This window comes from Phodopus roborovskii, unplaced genomic scaffold, assembly GCF_943737965.1.
Source record: "Phodopus roborovskii unplaced genomic scaffold, PHOROB, whole genome shotgun sequence".
Classification (NCBI taxonomy): domain Eukaryota; kingdom Metazoa; phylum Chordata; class Mammalia; order Rodentia; family Cricetidae; genus Phodopus; species Phodopus roborovskii.
In genome coordinates this window covers 12,468,886-12,482,097 of record NW_026126636.1, presented here as the reverse complement: position 1 = coordinate 12,482,097, position 13,212 = coordinate 12,468,886, and the positions used below count along the sequence as shown (strand labels likewise).

Below are 13,212 nucleotides of genomic sequence, written 5' to 3'. Positions count from 1 at the left end.
AGGGCAGTGAGCAGTTCCATAAATGTCCCCAAGGCACCTGATCTGGGCCTGACTGCTCGGAGTGCTGAGCATTCAGTGATAAATTTTGTACAGATCTCCCAGTGGCTCAGCATCTGGAGGCTCCACCATCTGCCAGGCTCTGTCCGACCCACTCTGCCCTGACCCAGGCCAGCTGGGACAGCAGTAGCCTGGAGTGGGACACAGTCACTGCTCTCAGGCTATGAGCAAGGGGTGATGGAGGATACATGCTGAGGGAGGCAGTCATCATGGTGTGTGGTGACCGAGAGTAGGACACACAGTGACGAGGAGTTGGGGACATGGTCAGAGTTAAGCAGTGGTGTTCAGGAGCCCAGGTCTGCCATGGGCTGGGGGGGTCGGGTCTCTGTACTTGTGCTTGTATGTAGACAGTAGAGTTTTCAAGTTCTGGAAAGAAGGTCCATGGGTTGGGTGTGGTGATACACACCCGAAATCTCAGTACACACTTGGGATTTCATGTCACAGTCCAGCTTGGGATATGTAGCAAGATCCTGTCTTATAAAATCACAGAGTGGGGCATGTGGCTTAGCAGTCGAGGGCTTGCCTAGAATCTACCAGTTAGGTCGGGCCTAATGGCTGTGTGATGCAGTGCTTGCCCAGAGTCCACCAGTGTCTGCCTAGATCCATCCTGCATAGGACTAAGATTCTGGGTTCTTACCCCTTCTCCCAGTACCATGAAAGCAAACAAAAACCTTGTCATCTCGTTCTCTTCTCTCCAACCCCTCCCTAGTGAGGTGCCTGACCTGGATCGAATCATCCCGGTACTGCTGGAACATGGCCTGGAACATCTCCCAGAGCACTGCAGTCTGAGCCCAGGTACCACACTGTGGGCCCTTGGGGGCAGGGCCCTATTGAGCCCTTGTGAGCAGCTGCATGCAGACCGCTTCTGAGTACTTGTTACCTTTGCCGAGACCCTTTCCTTTTTCCCTGAGCTCGCTCTCATGAACTGAGTAGAGCGTGGGCTGCAGCAGCACCGATTCCCCAGAAGGCAGTCGCTTGGCCAGGGAGAGTCTGTCATGCACCTATATGTTCAGATCATGGCAGGTAGCCATGGCGGCATGTGGCTGTGCTTCAGTGGTCATCCAAGGACCTGGGTTTCTTCTCCCTTGACCCTCTGCTATCTTGCAGCTGTCACTCCAAAGCCTATATGATCAGGGAAAGGGGAGATAATCATACTGCTTGTAAAGGATGTGACTTATGTAACCGTATACTGCCCTTGTTACTCCTGTGCCCGTTTATGGCCTGCATTAGCTGCCAGGGAGGCTGGTATGGGGACCAAAGTGTCTCTTCTGAAACGTGAGCGGTCCTGTCCTGTACGTGATAGCACAAGAGAGTAGCAGGTCCTGGGCAAATTGGTAGCCTTTGCTGTTCCCTCTAATTCCTTGATCCATTGCCTTCCTCTGCCTTTCTAATTTGCTTTCTTCCCTCCCAGGAGTCCCTCTTAAACCAATGCTGGCCCATCCCACTCGGGGTGTCAGCGAAGTACTGAAACGCTTTGAGGAGGTAGACTTCACCTGCGAGTACAAATACGATGGGCAGCGGGCACAGGTATGGGTCAAGCGCAGCCTTCCTGAACTAGGAAGGTACTCAGTTCAGGTCCTGAATGGCACAATCCTCTGGCCTTAGTCTCCTCTCTGTTCAGTGCGTGCAGTACCCTTCACTTCCAGCATATGGCAAAATGGGGTTGTCAGAAGTTCTGACATACAGAAGGGTCATCTGATGCTGACTCCCCTGGTGTTTGGTGAAAATAATATGATTTATGATTGCCATTCTGGGAGGTCCTTGTGTGACTCTTAGTGCAGTGACAGGCATGTGCCTCCTGGGACCAAGGCATTGGTGCTGAAGAAGTGTGCTGTGGCTTTTCTGTCTTGGTGGGTGGGGTTTGGGACTAGTTTGGCGTTTATCACACGAGGAGGGGATAGCGTTCCAGGCAAGTGGTCTCTGGGGCTTTGAGGCAGTCACAGCAGTGGATTCCAGTGAGTCTTCAGAATAATACTGAGAGGACAGTCAGAAAACAGTGTATAATAATGAGCATGATATGTTACACATAGATATGTGTGAGGTGGCATATATATATATATATAGCCCTGCTCAAAACCTGAGACCAGACAGTATTCAGACAACTATGCCAACAGTAAAGTCCAGAGTGGTTCAGTTGTAGCATAACTCACTCAGACAGGTCTGTGTTACATTTAGCGAGTTGGATGAACTTTCAGAGACAGGGAGGTAGGGAGACGGGAACACAGGAATGATGAAGGCAGGTACCAGGCAGGTGAGATGATCAGTAGGCAAGATGCTTTACCAAGCCTGGTGACGGTCCCCAGCACCACAAGGTGGAGGGAGAGAACTAACTTCCTCAGCTTGTCCTCTGACCTCTACACTCAACAGTATGGTAAGTGTGTGTGTGTGCGTGTGTGCGTGTGTGTGTGTGTGTGTGTGTGTGTGCGCGTGTGTGTGCGCGCACACGCGCGCTTGTGCCCACCTACACATACACACATTAAATAAAGGTTAAGAAAAACAGAAAAAAAAAAAAAAAAAAAAAGATGTGTGGATGCCACACACAGGTTGCTGCGGGTACCAGGAAAATTGAGATGACTTGCTCAGATCTCTGTAGCAGCTTGTTGAGCTTCCCAAACTTACCAGTGAAGGTGGGGTCTGAAGATCTCGTCACTCAGGAAGGGATTGCCTGACTCGCTCTCCTTTTCCTTGTGATGGTAGATTCATGTTCTGGAAGGTGGAGAGGTGAAGATCTTCAGCAGGAACCAGGAAGACAACACAGGAAAGTACCCTGACATCATCAGCCGCATCCCCAAGGTGAGCATCTGCCTGCTGGGCTGTGGTACAGCCCCCTCTGGACTAACCTGGTGTAGTAGGGGAGGGCCTTATTAGGAGACTGGAAGATGTGTAGCCGTGTATAACAATCTTGCTTCAGTATGGGCTGAGCAGATGTTGGCTTGTTTCTGCAGTTTGGAGGGGGGTGGTCCAGGGCTGTTCTGATTGCACTGCCCTTAATTGGCTAGCTTGACATCCTTTTCTTGTCTGCCTGCAACTGCCACACTTCCAGACAGAAACAAAGGGAAAGGGCATTCTAGGCTATGTCTCACTCAGCCCATGGGGAAATTAATGCTTTCTTGGACCCCATTCCCCTCCCCCCACTGGCTTCAACTTGTGAACACTGTCTATAGAACACAGGTTCCCATGAACGTCCTTAGCAGAATCCTGGATCAGGCTGGAGCCTATCCAGTAATGAGGCCAAGAGAGGACCTGTGAGTAGCTGGAGCTTTACCAGTAGCTCAGAAGGCAGAGCAGGGCTGGGCCTCACGTCAGGGCGTTCTCTGTATTTCCTGGATGTTGGGACTTGAACCCAGGTCCTCTGAAAGAACATTAAGCGCTCTTAACCACTGAGCAATCTTAGATTTGCTGTCTCGTGGGAGCGCTCTTATGGAGCGTGTTTTCTGTGCTCATTCACTCAGCAAATGTTGATTAGGCGTCTACTGTATGCCACAGCCTACAGTAGCACAGGCAGGCCTTGCCACCTTCATTAGAGAGGGGCACTGTAGACTGATGGAAAGGTCTAGCATCTGTGACCCTGCATATAAGAACCATAACTGACTGGAACATTGCTCAGTGTTACAACAGTGTCCTAGAGTCTACCAGTGAGAAACTGGGGGTATGGCTTAGCAGTAGAGCACTTGGGTTGAGTCCACTGACAAAGGCATGACTTAGTGGTAGAGCACTTGCCTTGAATTCACCAGTGAGGGGCTGGCAGCATGACTCAGTGGTAGAACACTTGCTTGACATGTAGTGTCCAAGGCCCTGAGTGAGGGAAAAGTAGCTCTGAATTGGGCTTTCTTCAATTGTCAAGAAAACAGTGTCTTAAACCATACAGCTAGCTGTGGGATGCAGCTGGCATTGTAACAGTGTTGTAGTGAAGGAAAAGAAGACTTCCCCGGGAAGGCAAACCACAGGAAAGGGGGTAGGGAGGAAGGCAAGGCATTGCATAGGGAATGGCATGTCCCAAGGCCCGGGTGCTGTGAGACACCTGTCCCTTAGAGACACAGACCAGCTAATGTGCTGCGCTGTGAAGAGAGGACTAGGGGCTGCTGAAGACTTCTCCAGGGCCCAAAGAAGTGGCACGTTGTTTTTATCAGCAAGCATAGCAGTAATAATCAGGGTTTGTGCAAATTACCCTGGCTGCTGGCCAGAGGTGCTATTGCAAGAGTCAGTGCAGATAGGAGACCAGAAGTTGGGGTGATTGGGGCAGGGTGTGGTGAGGTGAAGGCTCAGAGACCTCACAGGGAAGGTACTGGGTTCACGGGGAGTTGAATGTGTTTGAGAGGAAGTGGGAAGTTCCTCTGTGGGCACTGGTCCATGGCAACAGTCGGCAAGTCCCCAGGAAAGCTAGTGCCCCTTGGTGAGGATTCAGGAGGATCTGTGTTGTTGTATCTTGCTGAGGTCATGTGAGCAATGGAGGGGAAGGAATTCATTGGCTTGCTTCTGTCTTTTGACTGCTTCCCTCACTTTGCAGATTAAACTCCCCTCAGTCACATCTTTTATCCTGGACACCGAGGCTGTGGCCTGGGACCGGGAAAAGAAGCAGATCCAGCCATTCCAAGTGCTCACCACTCGCAAGCGCAAGGTAGCACCTGCCCGTCAGCTTCCCGCCAGTGCCACACTCTGTTTCTTTCCTCCCAGTCCTGACTTTGGGCTCTGCCTGGCCCCTAAGGGGCAGATTGAGTCTGGATGCGGATCTCCTAGCTTTGCAAAGTAGCTGCCATCGTTCCAGCCGTCACAGTCTCACCCTAGGATCCCAGTTAGGAAAGACAGAAGGGTCCTTTCCCTGTATTTATCATTTCACTACGAAAGGCCTGTTGGGAAAATCACATATCCAGTACCTCTGCTGGCTTTTCTTTTATATCTAGTTGGCTATAATTGTGCCATTTTATTGTCGTTAGCTGTAAGAGAGGCTGAAAAACAAATCATGAAGTGCAGGAGAGTGGGGTCAGGGTTTCCCAAGAGCCACCCTCAGTCCAGACTTGATGCCTGCAGCAGTGCTGCCTCCCAGCAGTGTGACCTCAGCTGGGGGAGGAGTGATGGGATAGGGCACGGAAGGCCACCTCCCCCTTTCTCATGCCTGGTCTCTATTCTTCTCTAACCAGGAGGTTGATGCATCGGAGATACAGGTGCAGGTGTGTCTGTATGCCTTTGATCTCATCTACCTCAACGGAGAGGTGAGTTCTGCCCCGTGACAGGCAGCCACACACACAGTGGCAGGTTGGAGTGAGCTTGGAGCTGTGTCTGGCTGCCGTTTCTGATTCTGTTCTGTCACTGAGCTGGGATGTCATGCTCAGGCCTCATAGGCCAGAGGCCCCCCCCCCCCCCCCCAGACCTCTTGCAGGGTGATTTTGAGTAGATTTTATAGCTGTGATTTCAGAAGCAATGTAAAAGCCAGCTTCTGTTGAGCAAAAGGTCTGTACACAGTCAGTCAGTACCTCTCTTCTCACTATTTGTTTTAAATAGGTGTATGCTTTAGGAAATACATTGTCTGGAGGTGTGGAGGTGTAGCACAGTAGTAGAGTACCTGCCTGACTTGCTCAAGGCCCCGAGCTCCATTTGCAGAACACAAAAGGGGGATAATAAATTAAATGACATTTGGGCATATCGGATGCCCCACTTTTTTTTTTAAGAATTAATTTAAATTCTGAATTTCTGATATGGTACATATCAAGAGGTATGACCACCTCTTCCCTCCCCCTAAGTAGAAGCTCTCAAGTACTTTTTAACTAGCTGGGGTTGTAGCTCAGTGGTGGAGCCCCTGCCTAGAATCCCCCAGTGAGGGGCTGGGGCGTGGCTCAGTGGTAGAGCCCCTGCCTAGAATCCCCCAGTGAGGGGCTGGGGCGTGGCTCAGTGGTAGAGCCCCTGCTAGAATCCCCCAGTGAGGGGCTGGGGCGTGGCTCAGTGGTAGAGCCCCTGCCTAGAATCCCCCAGTGAGGGGCTGGGGTGTGGCTCAGTGGTAGAGCCCCTGCCTAGAATCCCCCAGTGAGGGGCTGGGGCTCAGAAGTAAAGTCCCTGTCTAGTATTTATGAGACCCCCCATGTGTGTCTCCAGTATTTGCTAAAAGCATAAAAATTAAAAAACAAAACAAAACAAAACAAAAAATCTGTAAAGGGTCTTAAGGCTGAAAGTTAGAAAATGATCATTAGGGTACTAGTTAAGAAGCTGACTCCTGTCACAGCAATCGTTCAGGCCTGGAGAGAGCTCATCCTGTGTGCTAGGGGTTGGGCTGAGTCGAGGTCTCCGTTCTTCTCTTGCCCCCTGTCTGTGCTTCCGTCTTGATGTCCTCTGTCTGGGCAGTGCCAGTCAAGTCTCTGTACGCGGTCCAGATCTGAGCCTGTCAGCCACGGGAGGACTGATGATCTGTGCACTTCTGGTTAATTGAGCCACAGGGCGCAGATTGTATCCACCAGACAGCTGGGTTTGTCTTACAGAAGGAAGGTGAGCAGAGGCTAGCTTTCCCATGGATAGATGACATCTTATTCAGGTTATATCTGTTTTATCCGTGTGTATAAAGTTTGTGTGTGTGTGGTCCTGCCTCCGCCTCCTGAGTTAGCAAGCAGGCACTCCCCGCTGCCTAGCTTATTTAACCATTGTTTATAAAGAGCCTTAGCGTGTGTGGACTTTGGTATCTGGGTTGGGAGGGCCGTGAGAGCTCCCAGACCCGTCCCCATAGATACTGGGGGACCGTTGTGTTGATAATCTTTTTCTCACTTAGAAGGGGATTGCCAGTCCTCAGTGTAGGGAAGATCCTCTTGGAAATGTGTATTAGCCGTGTGGTCCTAACCCGTGTTGGGCAGTATAAGAAATGACAAGGAGTAGGGCCTGTGAGACAGCCGTCAGCACATCAAAGTGCCTGAAGCCTCATGACATGACTGCAGTCCCCGAAACCTTTGTGAAGATGAGAGGGCTGACCCCACGGGATTGCCCTCTGACCTCCGCACGTGCACTGTGCACACCCATATCTGCATTTTGTGGTAAATTAATAGTAAATAAAAGCTAAATTATAACTCCACAAAGTGTTCATTCTGACAGCTGGATGGTGGCTTCCCATTAGGTAATCCTGAGTTCATCACACTAGTGGGGTCTGCTTTTCTCTGATCCCTCCCTCTACAGTTAAAGTCCTAACAGTCTGCTGGCCGATGGTTCTTCTTCCCCAGGACTTTCGGTAACCACACCATTAGGCTTGGCTCCTGTGAGTGCTGTCAAGATTTGTGCAGTTTTTATTTCCTCAGGGCTGTCCTCTGTCTCTCCTCAGTCCCTGACTCGCCAGCCCCTGTCTCGACGCCGGCAGCTGCTCCGGGAGAACTTCGTGGAGACAGAGGGTGAGTTTGTCTTCGCCACCTCCCTGGACACCAAGGACATTGAGCAGATCGCCGAGTTCTTGGAGCAGTCGGTGAAGGGTGAGTGCAACCAGTCCTCTCTCAGGGTCTGAAACCTTGCTGTAGCCTGCACTGACCGTGTTTCCATTTCCCAACCCCTGAGATTTGCCTGGAGTCCTGCCTGCTCAGGCGATGTGAGCCACTGTTTCCCCAGCCAGCTTCCATATTTCCTACAGACTCCTGTGAGGGGCTGATGGTGAAGACTCTGGATGTCGATGCCACCTATGAGATCGCCAAGAGGTCACACAACTGGCTCAAGGTGATTCTGGCCTCTGCCTGGCCTTCCCCATGTGGCTGTCAGTCCCTACTTGGCAGCGGAGTGTCCAGCCACTCCCTATTTGAACATGGGTCCCCTTATGTGATCCACCCCAGCCAGATGTGTCTTAGCAAAGCATGGTTAATGGCTCTTGCGGGAGCTCACTGTGAACTGCTTAGCCTATGCCTTATCACGGTGAGGAAGCCAAAGCCAGGTAGGTCTCTATGCTCCCTGTGCTTGTCATTGTTGTCTGAGGCACAGAGGAGAGTCCTCAGCTGTGAGGAAAGAGTCAGCTTGGTTAGGGAGGGCCCTGGGGAGTTCAGAAACCCTTCCAGCTGGACATCTGGGTCCAGCTCTGCCCAGCAGGAAGGGGTGGGCCCTGTGAAGTTGGGAGTAGAGCAGCTGGGCTGGAGAGTCACAGGTACAAACGGCCTGGAGGTGGAGTAGGTTCAGTATTCTAGGACGCGGGGTGGGCAGGGGAGGTCAGAGATGAAACTGGATTCTTTTCCAGAGGTTTCAGGAACTTAGCAGGGTCTCCGAAAAAGTCTGATCCTGTTGTCACTTTGCAGAGGTCCTATGGCTGCTTTATAGAGAAAGGCCAGTGTGATATGTGATTGGGCAAAAAAGAGAAAGGGGCGGGGAGTGTTTCCTGGCACAAGATGATAGAGTGAGGCGCTTGGGAACTGGGGAAGCTAGGCCTGCTGTGCATTTCCTCTGGTCTGTTTGTTTCTCCTGTTCAGAAGCAGCTCGCTGTGTGCAAACCTTCCCTGCCTTAGCAGTAATCCACTCTTGTGCCCATAATCTTAAGCGCCTGCCTGCCTGCCTGGCTGGCGCTCAGCTGATGCTCCGCAAGTGTTTCTTGAATGGATGGGTAATTGTGAAGGGATGGGTTGAGCTAACCATGCCTCTTTGGGGACTGAAGCAGAGAGGGAAACAAGGTGACCCCCGAGCTGGGTGTGATTTATACTGTAACCGCAGCACTCTGGAGGCTGAGGCAGGAGGATCTAGAGTCCAGCTCATCCTGGAAAGATGAAAGATAATTCCTCTCACACATCTCTAACAAGATGAAAAGCCCTTTTACCTGCAGCTTCCCCGTGAGCTTTGCTTCTCTTGCTCAAAGTTCTCGGGTACTCAAGGACAAGCCTCAAGTAGTGAGTTCCCACCTCCCCTTCAGCCTCTCTCATCCCTCACTCCCCTTCTCTAGCTGAAAAAGGACTACCTTGACGGTGTGGGCGACACTCTGGACCTTGTGGTGATTGGTGCCTACCTGGGCCGGGGGAAGCGTGCCGGCCGGTATGGGGGCTTCCTCTTGGCGGCCTATGATGAGGAGAGTGAAGAGCTGCAGGCCATATGCAAGGTCCTGGGGACTGGGTGCTGGGCACAGAGTCGGGAGGGATGTAGCTGCACTGTGGGAGGTGCCTGTGTCACCCTAATGTAGGGGCACCTAAATGCGTGACATCTGACATGATCACATTTATGCATGTGATCAAGTGGCTGTGATTCGTTATATTTTTGGGCACTAGTCTGTAGCCGAAAATATTTCTTTTGCAATATTTTTTACAATATTTATTTAGAATCGGGTTTTAAAAGCACTATTGTTAGGACAGAAGTCAAACAATAATACCGACTATCAATATGGGCATGGCTTGTCTAGTTAGAAACATACAAGCAGTTAAAAGATAGCTGCCAGTCACTTCCTTTTTAGCATTTCCTAAATGTTAATTTTAAATTTACGGTAGTGGTAGGAGGAGGAGTGGTAAGTGATGGTCCAGGCCTGAAACCCTAGCCCTTGGGAGGTAGGAGAGTCACAAGACCAGTGTCACACTGTGAGATTGGGATTGTAGCTCAGTAGTACAGCTGTTGCCTAGGATCCCCCAGTGAGGGGCTTGGGGGCGTGGTTGAGTGGTAGAATCTTGCCTAAACATTGGAGAGATACAGCAGAGGAGATGGGTTTTTCTAGATGGCAAAGGGCAGTGCATGTAAGCTTTTCAGGGTAGGGGATCTTCCCCTTCTATGAGTATTGGCTGAATTCTCAGTAAGCATCACCCACCTCATCTCAGGTGGCAAGAGCAGGATTAGGTGCTGGACCAGCTGGCCAGATGAATTTCTAATTCGCCATATTCTCCTGCAGCTGGGAACTGGATTCAGCGATGAAGAGCTGGAGGAGCATCACCAGAGCCTAAAGGTGGGCCCCGTGACCACTCTGTGCCTCTCGTCACACTCACTCTGAGCCAGGGCTCTGGCCAAATGGATTCCCAGGACATCTAGATTCAAGTCCCAGCTGCCTGCTATTTTCTGACGATGCTGGCCAAGGGACTGCATGTCCCCAGCACAGCATACACCTGGCAGCTGTCCCTTAGAAATGCTGTGAGCCTCTAGGGGACAGTCTTTCTTAATGGTCTCAGGTGTTTTGGGGTGTAAAGCTCTGTCCGTTGTGTTGGTATCTTTAGGTCTGACTCCGTCTCTGTCCCATTCTTGCATATCTGTCTGCTCTTCCTAGGTTGTGTCTCCTCCCTTAAACTTCCCCTTCCTTCCAGTGTTGGGTGTGTGTCTATGTCTCTCTGTATCTGTAGCATCCCTTCCCAGTCCTCTCTTCACTTCTCCATCCCTAGGATAAGGACTGCATAGACAAGCATCTTCTCCACTTCTCACCTTCCCCCATCTCTAATCCGTCTCCCTTTAAGCCTTGGCCCTGGCTTTGAGGTTTAAGCTCATCTCCTTTCCCTCTGCTCTCTGCAGGCCCTGGTATTGCCGACCCCACGTCCCTATGTGAGGATTGATGGGGCAGTGGCCCCAGACCACTGGCTGGACCCAAGTGTCGTATGGGAGGTGAAGTGTGCGGACCTCTCCCTGTCCCCCATCTACCCTGCTGCACGGGGCCTGGTGAGTGCCGGGTCTGGGAAAGACTCTAGGAGGGAAGGCAGAGCTGTTGGGGAGAGATGTTGGGTCATGCTCTTCCTGTGTATTGATTAAAAAACCTTGAATACATTTGGGTCACATCATTCCCAGCGGTAGTGAGAAGACAGTGACGTTGCTCCCTTTGCTAACGTCTGCCCTTCGCCTCCAAAGTTAACTTGAGAGCCCAGGCTTGTGTGAAAATTCAGCATGCCTCCCCAGTGTTTCCTTTTGTGACTGAAGTTGCTGCTTCACCCAGAATTAGTTGTCATGTACCAAGTTCTGCAGTTCTGTGGCTAATGCCCCTGCGTCAGAACAGATCAGTGATGTAGCCTTGGTGGCTACAAATTCAGGGTTCTTCTTTTGGCCTTTATTCCTCTCCTGAAGCGTGGCTGGCATGTACTTTTTGACTAGAAGCGGACTTACGTTTTGAAAAGTGTGCCTCCTGGGTTGTTGTTCTCTCTCTGTCTCTCTCTCTCTGGTGCTTAAGCCAGAGCCTGGTACATGCTAGGCAAGCTCTCTGTTGTTGGTCCTGCTCTCACTGAGGGCTTCTGGGCAGGTGTTTTACTACTGAGCCACATCCCTGGCCCCTCATTGGGGGTTATGCTCTACCGCATCCCTCTTTCTTTTCTCTATTTTTACCCTCTGTGGCTTTTTTTTTGTTTGTTTTTGTGTTTTTCGACAGGGTATCTCTGAGTACCAGCTCTGCAAGCAAGTTCTTCCAGGCTTGGTTTATCTCAAAAAAAAAAACAAAAAAAACAAAAAAAAAAACACACTTACTATACTGTAGAGAGCCAGGGCCCTTGGTACCAAGTGCAAGGAGCTGGCCTTTCTCCCACACTCACTGTGTATGCAGCCATAGGTTAGTAACTGGCATGTTAGTGCCAATCTGAGCACCTGTGTTCATAGGTGAGATGACTGTCACAGAGTGCTGGGCTCCTGAGAGCTGCTAGCTGGCATCGAAGCCCCAGCTGCTTTCCTGCACTCATCCTCATCAGGATGCTGACAGTATAAATGACTACAGCAGCTGATATTTCCCGAGTGGTACAGCACACCCGGTACCGAGGTGTCAAACATGCCGACACCTCCTCTAACCGTTACAGCCCAGCGCAGAGGCAGAGACTAGGGAATCATGTGTCAGCTAACTGCAGCTGGAGCCCCACAGAGCCCTCCTCCTCCTACTGCTGCCCTCTCCCACAGGTGGACAAGGAGAAAGGGATCTCCCTTCGTTTCCCTCGGTTCATTCGTGTCCGTGAAGACAAGCAGCCAGAGCAGGCCACCACCAGTGACCAGGTGAGGCCCTGGGGAGGGGATTGGTCTGGCCAGCAGCCATAGAGGTAGGAATAGCTGGGGAGGGGCTGCTGATACCTCCCCTCCCCTTCCCACCCCTGTCCTCAGGTGGCCTGTTTGTACCGGAAGCAGAGTCAGATTCAGAACCAGCACAACTCAGACTTGGACTCCGACTTTGAGGACTGCTATTAACCTCTTGGCCTCCTGGCCTGGGGCGGAGGTTGAGGGAACCTGGGTACTGTTTGCTTGGTGGTGTGGACTGGTGTGTGTGGGGGATAGGGGTGGGATACCAGGCCTGGAATGCTTCCTTTTCTTAAATAAATGACTATTAAATGCCTGTTTATTGAGGAGGTCCACACTGAGCTCTGTGAGCTCACACTGGGTATAGTATATGACCATGCCAGGTGCCGGACACGTTCCCTGTTCCCTGCAGTCTGGCAGCTGAAGAACACTCAACACATGGCCATTGCCACCTAAGTCCCTTTTACTTTAAATAGCCACATGTGGTCAGTGCTGATCAGTAGTTGAGAGCCTTCATGTTTTAACTTCTTTGAACACCCAGCACTCTGGCAGGTTGACACTCTTGCATGCTGTCTTTAGCAGATATAAGTGAGGACAGAAACTGCCAGGGGCCACCAAGTACCCTGGCCAAGAACCCAGTACTTATGGCTCCAACCTAGTGGAGCTGGCAGTCGTCCTACATCTTCCTAACAAGGTCCCCCTTGGGAGACAGTGGTGCAGTGCCAGGTGTGTGGTTCCCATTTGTGTCACCAGACATCACCCCAGAGTCCTCGGTGTAGCATTTCAGTCATCACTCCAAGATCAAGAAGGGACCGTGCGTGCCTTCATTGCTCATGGCTTGTAGGGCCCTACATGGACCCCGAGGCGCCTTGAGCAAGCCTGAAGCTGTTGGCCGGAACTCCTTGCCCCAAAGCTGTCATTGGTACTATTCCTGTTTTGATAACACACACCTCATGGGGAGGAGCTAAGCCTGAAAATCCTGTTATTTTCCACTGTGCTGTAAATCAGTATTTAAGCCCGTTCCAGTAGTGTGTGTCTATAATCCCAGCATGAAGACAATAGAGACAGCAGGGTCCCCTGGGGTTCACTGGGCCAGCCAGTCCAGCTGAATTGCCAGGCTCCAGATTAAGCAAAAGACCAGACCCACTTCAAAAACTAAGGTGCAGGAAGATAACTGACTGACTTTGAGCATACATAAGCACACACATGTACAGGCACACCCACGTAAATACACTAATAGGAGCACGTGCATACACAAAAACAGATGTCTTTGGGGTT

At 51.1% G+C, this 13,212-nt stretch overlaps 1 protein-coding gene across 2 annotated transcripts in view; it reads left to right on the top strand.

Annotated features, from left to right (window-relative positions):
* Positions 1–12,275, top strand: part of Lig1 (DNA ligase 1) — a 30,985-nt gene extending 18,710 nt beyond the window's left edge. For both annotated transcript variants that reach the window (XM_051207635.1, XM_051207634.1), the window contains exons 16-27: positions 767–852; positions 1,469–1,584; positions 2,755–2,850; positions 4,565–4,675; positions 5,196–5,267; positions 7,349–7,493; positions 7,649–7,731; positions 8,933–9,085; positions 9,860–9,913; positions 10,468–10,611; positions 11,824–11,916; positions 12,022–12,275. In XM_051207635.1, the coding sequence (XP_051063592.1) occupies positions 767–852; positions 1,469–1,584; positions 2,755–2,850; positions 4,565–4,675; positions 5,196–5,267; positions 7,349–7,493; positions 7,649–7,731; positions 8,933–9,085; positions 9,860–9,913; positions 10,468–10,611; positions 11,824–11,916; positions 12,022–12,105 (1,237 nt within the window). In that variant the 3' untranslated portion in view covers positions 12,106–12,275. The remainder of the gene's footprint in view (positions 1–766; positions 853–1,468; positions 1,585–2,754; positions 2,851–4,564; positions 4,676–5,195; positions 5,268–7,348; positions 7,494–7,648; positions 7,732–8,932; positions 9,086–9,859; positions 9,914–10,467; positions 10,612–11,823; positions 11,917–12,021) is intronic.
* Positions 12,276–13,212: the final 937 nt, after the last annotated feature.